This window comes from Alnus glutinosa, chromosome 4 (genome assembly GCF_958979055.1).
Source record: "Alnus glutinosa chromosome 4, dhAlnGlut1.1, whole genome shotgun sequence".
Lineage (NCBI taxonomy): Eukaryota > Viridiplantae > Streptophyta > Magnoliopsida > Fagales > Betulaceae > Alnus > Alnus glutinosa.
This window is the reverse complement of record NC_084889.1, coordinates 26,771,415-26,781,446: the sequence shown is the minus strand read 5'-3', so window position 1 is coordinate 26,781,446 and position 10,032 is coordinate 26,771,415. Positions and strand designations below refer to the sequence as shown.

General features: G+C 38.2%; 1 protein-coding gene across 1 annotated transcript; it reads left to right on the top strand.

Annotated features, from left to right (window-relative positions):
* Positions 1–9,134: 9,134 nt before the first annotated feature.
* LOC133866249 (uncharacterized) lies at positions 9,135–9,812 on the top strand. The gene has a single exon (XM_062302781.1). The coding sequence runs from the start codon at positions 9,135–9,137 to the stop codon at positions 9,810–9,812; it is 678 nt and encodes a 225-aa protein (XP_062158765.1).
* Positions 9,813–10,032: the final 220 nt, after the last annotated feature.

Here is a 10,032-nt window from a genome sequence, read left to right as displayed (position 1 = left end):
TCAAAGGAATCGAATGTATCATCTTTAGTATCTTGTTTCCTAATTGCGCTCTTTCCTCTTACAAATCCTTTTAGATCCGTGTCATTTTATTCCTTTCTTGTTTTTAGAATCTATTGCTGGTTGGAATAATACGAGGTGATGTCTTGATTTAGTTCAACTAGTTCTTAAAGAACTTGAAATGGAAAACAGGTGAGGTGAAAGACCAAAAGAGTGCAAACACGAGTGGAGTGACAACATTTGAGTGTAAACAAGTAAGGGAGTGTGTGAGGTTTTACCACTCACATTTTTTTTGTTTTGTAGTGCATTGAAAATGTCTCATAAGTGTGACTCAACACCTAAGGAGGAGGTGGATAATTCATTCTTTGTATTGCGGGCCATGCAACAACAGTTTGAACTGTTGAACTTGGTGTTGGAAGAGGTGAAGGATAGGATGGATCGGCAAAAGGTAGTGATTAGAAATCTGCAAGGTGGGCGAGGTAGGAGGAGACGTGTTCCTAGCGTTAAAAATGAGTTTGAGAACGAATAAGATGATGATGATAAGGAAGACATAGCATCTGAAGTTGGAATGAGTAGAGTTGATAGACCTAGAGGAGGTAGGCGTGGAAGAGGACATGGGAGAAATCTAATGGGTCGAGATAGGGTAGATAGGAACCTTGGGACCATCAAAATGAAAATATCATCTTTCTAAGGTAGGACTGACCCTGAAGCCTATTTAGAGTGGGAGAAAAAAATAGAGTTGATTTTTTATTGTCACAATTATTTAGGGGAGAATAAGGTGAAGTTGGCAGTAATTGAGTTCACTGATTATGCAATTATTTGGTGGGATCTATTAGTGACCAATAGGAGGAGGAATCATGAGAGACCTATAGAAACATGGGATGAGTTGAAAGCCCTTATGAGACGAAGATTTGTACAAAACCTTACACGAGGGTCTAGGAGTGTAGAGGATTACCATAAGGAGATGGAGGTGGCTATGATTCGGGCTAATGTAGAGGAGGATCGGGGGGCAACAATGGCCAGATTTTTAAGTGGTTTGAATAGAGACATAGTCAACATAGTTGAGTTGCAACATTATGTGGAGGTAGAAGATATGGTGCACATGGCTATAAAGGTGGAGAGACAGTTGAAGAGAAAGGGGGCAGCAAGGTATACTTCAGTTTCTAGCACTCATTGGAAACCAAAGTGGGATAGAAATGATCAAGCTGTAGTAAAGGGGAAGGCCGAACCACCTAAGGGAAAAGATGAGGGAACTAGCAAGAACAAACCCAAGGTAGATTTCCAACCTTCCAGGAATAGAGATATTAAATGTTTTAAATGTTAGGGTTCAGGGCACATTGCGTCTTAATGTCCAAACAAGCGGATGATGGTTATGCGGGACAATGGGGAGGTGATGACTGATAGTGAAAATGGTAGTGATGAGATGCCCGAGTTGGTCGATGCTAGTGATGATGATGGAGTGGAATACCCCGTAGAAGGTGAGTCTCTTGTTGCCAGGCGTGCTCTCAATACACAAATTAAGATAGACGATATGGAGCAGCAGAGAGAGAACATATTTCATACTAGATGTTATGTAAACAAAAAGGTGTGTAGTATGATTATAGACGGCGGAAGTTGCACCAATGTAGCTAGTACCACCCTAGTTGAAAAGTTGAGCTTACATTTACTGAAGAATCCTAGACCTTATAAGTTGCAATGGTTGAATGAATGTGGGGAGGTCAAGGTCAATAAGCAAGTTTTGGTGGCTTTTACCATTGGGAGGTATAGTGATAAGGTGTTTTGTGATGTAGTTCCTATGCATGCTGGCCATATTTTGTTGGGGAGACCATGGCAGTATGATAGGAGGGTAATTCATGACGGGTTTATGAACAGGTACAACTTTGTAAAGGATGGAAAAACATTCAAGCTTGCTCCTTTAACCCCAAAACAGGTCTATGAGGACCAACTGAAGCTGAAGAGTGAGATTGAGCAAAAAAGAAAGAGTGAAAAAGAAAATAGAGAGGTGCCTGAGAATAAAGAAAAAAGAGTGGGGCCACGAGAGAAAAAAGAAAGAGAACCTGCAGAGACAAAAGGAAAGGCAAAGATGAGTTTTTATGCAAAGGAGAGTGAAGTTAAAATGGCCTTCTTAGCAGATCAGCCTATGATTTTTCTTGTTTACAAAGAATCTTATGTTAATCTTGATGAAACTAACCAATATTTTCCTAGTTTGGCTGTTTCTTTGTTGCAGGAGTTCAAGGATGTATTTTCAGAGGAGATGCCGAGTGGGTTGCCATCCATTAGAGGCATTGAGCACCAAATTGATTTCATACCCGGAGCAGTTATTCCAAATCGACCAGCCTATAGGAGTAATCCGGAGGAGACCAAAGAGCTTCAAAGGCAAGTTGAAGATTTGTTGAGCAAGGGGTACGTGAAAGAGAGCATGAGCCCATGTGCAGTACCAATGCTACTAGTGCCAAAGAAGGATGGGACTTGGAGGATGTGCGTTGATTGCAGAGCGGTCAACAATGTTACGGTAAAGTACCGTCATCCCATTTCTAGATTAGATGATATGCTTGATGAATTGCATGGCTCATATATTTTCAGTAAAATAGATCTTAAAAGTGGATACCATTAAATTAGAATGAAAGAAGGAGATGAATGGAAAATTGCTTTTAAGACTAAACATGGACTTTATGAATGGTTGGTTATGCCATTTGGACTTGCAAATGCGCCTAGTACTTTCATGAGATTAATGAACCATGTATTACGTGCGTTCATAGGCAAATTTGTAGTCGTATACTTTGATGATATCCTACTGTACAGCACGAACTTAGATGAACATATTGAGCATTTGAGATGTGTGTTAGATGTGTTGAGATGTGAAAAGTTGTATGCTAATTTTAAGAAATGTAGCTTTTGCATGGAAAAAGTTGTTTTTCTTGGTTATGTTGTTAGTACAAAAGGTATTGAGGTGGATGAAGAAAAAGTCAAGGCTATCAAGGAGTGGCCAACGCCTAAAAGCATCACTGAGGTAAGAAGCTTTCATGGTTTAGCTAGCTTTTATAGGCGTTTTGTTAAGGATTTTAGCACCATTGCTACACCACTCATTGAAATAATTAAAAAAAAATGTTGGATTTCATTGGGAGAGTGATCAAGCGAATGCATTTGCTACTATCAAAGAAAGGTTATGTTCTACACCTGTGTTAGCATTACCTGACTTTAACAAAACTTTTGAGATTGAATGTGATGCCTTAGGAATAGGAATTGAAGCCGTTTTAATGCAGGATAGGTGACCCATAGCCTTCTTCAGTGAGAAGCTAAATGGGGTGGCCTTGAATTACCCCACTTATGACAAAGAACTTTATGCTCTTGTTCGCGCTCAAGAGACGTGGCAACACTACCTTTGGCCTAAGGAATTTATGATCCACACTGATCATGAATCATTAAAGCATCTCAAGAGTCAAGGTAAATTAAATAAGCGACATGCTAGATGGATTGAATACATCGAGACCTTTCCCTATGTCATCCATTACAAGCAAGATAAGGAGAACATTGTTGCTGATACTTTATCATGAAGGAAGGCCATATTGGTGAAGTCAATTCATGAGAGGGTACGACTTCAAATTGCGCAAAAGAATGAAAAGTTTGCTTCCCAAACCAATAAAGGGCGAAGGCGTGTCATCTTTGAACCAGGAGATTGGGTTTTGGTTCACATGCGCAAAGAAAGATTCCCAGTCCATAGAAGGACTAAATTGCATCCTTGAGGCGATGGACCTTTCCAAATCCTTGAGAAAATTAATAATAATGCTTATAAAGTGGATATTCCCAGTGAGTATAATGTCTCTACTACTTTCAATGTCTCTGATCTTTCTCCCTATGATGCAAGTGACGATTCGAGGTCGAATCCTTTTGAGGAGAGGGGGAATGATGGGTCCTATGGTAGGCTGAATCTTCAAGATCCCTTACAAGTTCCAGATGGGCTAATCACAAGGTCAAGAGCGAAGAAGATCAAGGAAGCATTGCAAGGATTGGTGCAATCCACTAGGGCCGAGTTTGCAAATTTATCGAGCAAGACCCTAACATTCAAGATGGGTTTGAAAGAAGAAGGACCAACTTTAATCCATGTGATACAAGCGACAGATGAGGGAGGCATAGCCTAGTGGCCTATTTTTATGTTTCTATGGTTGTAGGCTTTTAGGCCTATTTATTTAATTAAGAGGACTACTTTTATTAGCTATAGAAGTGTAGTTTAGGATGTTTTGGGCTTGAAGATGTTCAGCCCATGTCTTTTAATTGATGTAAGCCTTAGTAGGTTTAGGCTTTCATGAAGATGTTTTAAAAAGACTTGTAGCCGCATTTGCTAGAGAAGTTGAATTTGAATGAAGTTTTTTCTTCATAGAAAACTTTTCAGTTTTCTCTACTTGTTCTTGATTGAACTAAGAACTTATCAAAGGCAAACCTTTTGTGGCGTTCTAACCAAGCCTAGGTTCTTGAAATGAGAATTTAACGGGTCTAGACCTTTTCTTGACTTGATTCTTAGCTTTCTTGGGTAGGTTTCAATTTGATTGTGGGTTCAAGGGAGTTCGATCCCCCATCAACTACCAGCCACTGTCAACATGCCCCCATGAACTGACACATCGACCAAAAGAGAGTATCCAACTACCAACTTTACATATTTTGCCCCCTTCCGTCAGTCAAAAACGTTATTTTGGATGGTCAATGTGTCATGTGCACCTCACCTGCCATTTTAGAAGTTTTTTTTTCCTCTTTTGCCCTCGGCCTCATTTGCACCATTCTTTCATGTTAGTCTAATATTTTCTGAAAAATACACACGCTATTTATTTCAAACAAAAAGGAAACAAACCAAGACTTCATATTCAGCGACGACGTGGCCGTCCTCCAAAACTGCAACATCTATGTCAGAAAACCCTTGAGCGGCTAGAAAAACACCATCACCGTCGTGGAAGTCAATAATGTTTGGGTGCTTCACCATCTTCATCACCGAGACTGCCGCCCTGGCCTACACAAAAAACAAAGAAACCAACAAAATCTAAACTTGGGTGAGTGACTTTACAGATTAGGAGCTAGTCGAGACTGCTACCTTAGCAGGATATGGAAGAAAAATCAAAGAAGAAGAACATATCACAAGCCAATACATCTTCATTGTGTTCAGACGTACAAACTTGGACAGAGGACAGAAAAATGAAGTTATCAATATATAGAAACATATCAGCTTTCCTAGGCGTCAAAGGAGATACTGGCTTCAGCACAATACATAATACGCCATCACGCGAGAGTCTATCTTTTTCTTGTTTGATAGTTACTGTTTCAATCATTTAGGTTAAAAGAAGAAGGAAGACGACGACTTATCAAGCCTTTTATTTTTTTTACTAAAACGATGCGTTTAGATTATATATTCAACTGTTGGAAATTGGAAACCACACATACACTAAGAGAGAGAATGAAAAGGAAGAGAGACAATAAATTGATAGAGGACTTTGTATACTTTTATTCAACTTAATTCAAAATAACTTGCTTACATGGATATTTATAGGATACAAATGACCCTTCAAACTTCTTCACATTAACTCCATTCATTTACATCTCAAATAACTCCCATGTAACTCCTATGTAAAATAACTCTTGAAAACTCAAAAGACACAACCTCTTCAAGTCACTTAATTAGTAACTTACAAGAATAAGAAAAGACTCAAATAAATGTTATTAAAAATTAAGTTTAGTATTCAACATCCCCTTTTAAACTTAATTTCCAGTGACTCCAAGTAATGCTCATAGCTTGCTAAAAATATCATTCTTTAGGGGCTTTATAAAAATATCCGCAACTTGATCATGAGTCTTCACAAACTTGAGTTGTACCTCCTTCTTGACAATGCACTCTCTAATAAAATGATACTTCGTGTCAATGTGTTTGCTCCGATCATGGAATACTGGATTTTTCGCCAATGCAATTGCCGACTTGTTGTCAACAAAAATTTCCGTAGCATCCTCTTGTGGCATGTGTAGCTCTTTCAACAATTTCCTCAACCAAATTGCGTGACAAACACTTGATGTAGCGGCAATATATTCAGCTTCACATGTTGAAAGTGTCACAATTGGTTGCTTTTTAGAACTCCAAGTAAATGCCGAACTCCCCAAATAAAAAACAAATCCAATTGTGCTCTTTCTATCATCTACATCTCAACCCCAATCACTATCACTATAACCCACAAGTTTAAATTCATTAGAGGATGGATAAAGTAGACCAAAATCAATTGTACCTTTGACATAGTGAAGAATTCTTTTAGCCGCCTTGAAATGAGTTGTAGTAGGTGATTCCATATAGCGACTAACAAGCCCAACTCCATAGAGAATATCCGGCCTTGTGCATGTCAAATATCTCAAACTTCCAACTAGACTCTTGAAGATTGTTGGATCCACCCTTTCTCCTTCTTCGTGCTTTGACAATTTAATCCCACATTCTACCGGAGTGCTAACATGTTTGCAATTGTTCATCTTGAACTTTTTGAGCATTTCCCTTGCGAAACTTCCTTGAGAAATAAAAATTCCTTTCTCCATTTGCTTTACTTCAATTCCAAGATAATAGGACATGAGGCCAATATCTGTCATTTCGAATTCTTGAGTCATTGCTTTCTTGAAATTCTCGAACATACTTGGATTGTTGCCTGTAAAAATTAAATCATCCACATACAAGCAAACAAGCAAAATATTTTCATTTTCACACACCTTAGCATAAAGAGCATATTCATGAGGACATTTGGTAAAGTCATTCTTTTGAAAGTAGTTATCAATTCTACTATTCCATGCCCTTGGTGCTTGTTTTAAGCCATACAACGCCTTTTTCAACTTCAAGACTTTCTCCTCATCCCCTTTGATGACATAGCCCATAGGTTGTTCAACATTAATTTCTTCTTCAAGAATTCCATTCAAGAAAGCGGATTTTACATCCATTTGATAAATCTTCCACTTATTTTGAGCCACAAGAGAAATCACCATCCTTATGGTTTCCAACCATGCAACAGGAGCAAAAACTTCACCATAATCAATGCCGGGTCGTTGACTATAACCCTTGGCAACCAACCTTGCTTTGTATCTCTCGATTTCTCCTTTAGCATTCTTCTTTGCCTTGAAAACCCACTTCACTCCAATAGGTTTTTGTTCTTTTGGAATAGTCGTCAACTCCCATGTGTTGTTCTTTTCAATTGCTTTGATTTCTTCATCCATAGCATTTCTCCATTTTTCATCTTTCACCGCTTCTTCAAAACCTATTGGTTCACAATCCGCAAAATGACAATAAAGAGTTAGATCATCATTTAAATTCTCTGTTACCTCATAGAGTTCTTGGAGACTTATCATGTGTGGTGGCATTTCACGAGAACTTCCTCTCGAAGATGATGACGACGGTGTACTAAAATTTGTTGGTGATGGAGAAGGTGTAGTAACCTCTTCGTTTCTTGACTCTTCTTCTTCTTCAAGAAAAGGAAAGAAATCATATTTTTCTTCCTCTTGAGTGCTCCAATCCCAAAAATCTTCTTCATCAAACTCCACATCTCTACTAATCACCATTTTTCCAGAATTTGGATTGTAAAGCTTGTAGCCTTTAGAACTTGAGTCATAGCCAATGAAAATATACCTCTTACTTTTATCATCAAGCTTGGACCGCTCTTGATCCGGTACGTATGTATAGCCAATGCTTCCAAAAACTCGCAAATGAGAGACACTTGGCTTTCTTCCGCTCCATGCTTCTTGTGGTGTCTTGTTCCATACGCTTTTTGCAGGACAACGGTTTGATAAATATACAGCACAATCAACAGCTTCCGCCCAAAATTCTTTAGGCATTCTCTTTGTCTTCAACATGCTTCGAGCCATATTGAGAATTGTCCTATTTTTTCTTTCAACAACACCATTTTGTTGTGGCGATCTCGGAACCGTTAAAGGATGAAGAATTCCATTTGCTTCACAAAATTCTTTAAATTCATTAGATGTGAATTCGCCTCCTCTATCGGATCTCAAGACTTTGAATTTTTTGAAAACTTCAAAGACTTGAGACTTTTCCTTCAAAAAATAGACCCAAGTTTTTCTACTAAAGTCATCAATGAAAAGGAGGAAGTAACGGTTTTTACCGAATGAAGATGGCTTAATTAGTCCACAAACATCCACATGAACAAGTTGAAACTGCTCATTTGCTCTTGTAGTAGATTCTTTTGGAAAGCTTTTCCGAAATTGTTTACCAACAAGACATTCTTCGCAAAGTTGATCCGGTTGATTAATGGAAGGCAAGCCATTCACCATCTTTTGTGCCAACAATTTTAATCCGCCAAAATTTTCATGTCCAAACCTTAAATGCCAAAGCCAAGATGAATCTTTCAAACAAGTCTTGAGACATTTAGCCACATCCATTTGAATATTTAATAAAAACATTCTATTGCTTGTCATGGGAGCTTTGGCTATCTAATTCTTCTTGTCATCTCTTAGTAAAAGACTACGATTTTTCATATGAATTTCATAGTCATTTTCCAAGAGTTGTCCTAAGCTCAAAATATTACTTTTCATACTTGGAACAAAATAAACATTTGTAATAAATTGATGTTCTCCATTTTTCAAGCGAATTAAGATTGTACCTTTCCCTTTTATTGGAACTTTAGACAAGTCTCCAAAAGTAACATTTCCGCTCACCAATTCATCAAGCTCCACAAACTTGTTTTTGTCTCCACACATATGGTTGCTTGCCGCGTTATCAAGATACCACGAGTTATTCTCTCCTCTTTCTTCTCCTTTATAAGCTAGCAATAAAGTGGGCTCCGCTTCCTCATTTTCAGTATAATTAACTTTCTCTTCAACATTGTTAGTATGGCTTCTACACTCCCAAGCATAATGACCATATTTTTGGCAATTATAACATTTGACTTGAGATTTATCATACCTTCTTCCATATTGCTTCAAATTATTTCCTCGTCCTCGTCCTCTTGATGCTTGACCTCTCTCTTCGTAATTGAAACTATTACATCTGCCTCTTCGTAATTTTAAAGTCCTCTATCAATTTATTGTCTCTCTTCCTTTTCATTCTCTCTCTTAGTGTATGTGTGGTTTCCAATTTCCAACAAACTGGTATCAGAGCACAGCTTATTGATCCTAGAGAAATGGCCAATTCAACCTTTCCATTTCAATTCCCTCACCTTTCCAAAGACAATTTTGATAATTGGTGCATTCGTATGAAGGCATTGCTTGGATCACAAGATACTTGGGAGATTGTAGAAAAAGGCTACGATGAGCCTAGTGACGAAGCTCCTTTGAGTCCTAATCAAAGAGAGGCTTTGCAAAAACTTCGAAAGAAGGATCAACAAGCTCTCACCCTTATTTATCAATGTTTGGATGAGGCTATGTTCGAGAAGGTGGCGAATGCAACCACCTCCAAGCAAGCATGGGAGATTCTCACAAACTCTCATCAAGGAGTTGATAAAGTGAAGAAAGTTCGCCTTCAAACGTTAAGAGGTGAATTTGAAGTTTTACGAATGAAAGAATCCAAGTCGATTGCGGATTATTTTTCAAGGGTGTTGGCCATAGTAAATCAAATGAAGAGATATGGAGAAAGATTGGAGGATGTTCGTGTCATTGAAAAGATCCTTCATTCCTTGCAACAAAGATTTGACTATATCGTTGTTGCTATTGAAGAGTCAAAAGATTTAGAAACCATGAGTATTGATCAACTCATGGGATCTCTTCAAGCCCATGAAGAAAGGCTCAACAAGAAGAAAGAAGAGCCATTGGAACAAGTTCTTGCTACAAATATTTGTTTCAAAGATAAGGAAGAAGAATAGGAAATGAGTCAAAGAGGACAAGGTCAAGGACGTGGACGAGGCCGTGGCCGTGGTAGAGGAAAAGGAAGATAGACAATAAATTGATAGAGGACTTTGTATACTTTTATTCAACTTAATTCAAAATAACTTGCTTACATGGATATTTATAGGATACAAATGACCCTTCTAACTTCTTCACATTAACTCCATTCATTTACATCTCAAATAACTCCCATGTAAC

Coding starts and splice junctions, on each gene's coding strand:
- LOC133866249 (XM_062302781.1), top strand. CDS start 9,135: ATGGCCAATTCAACCTTTCCATTTCAATTCCCTCACCTTTCCAAAGAC.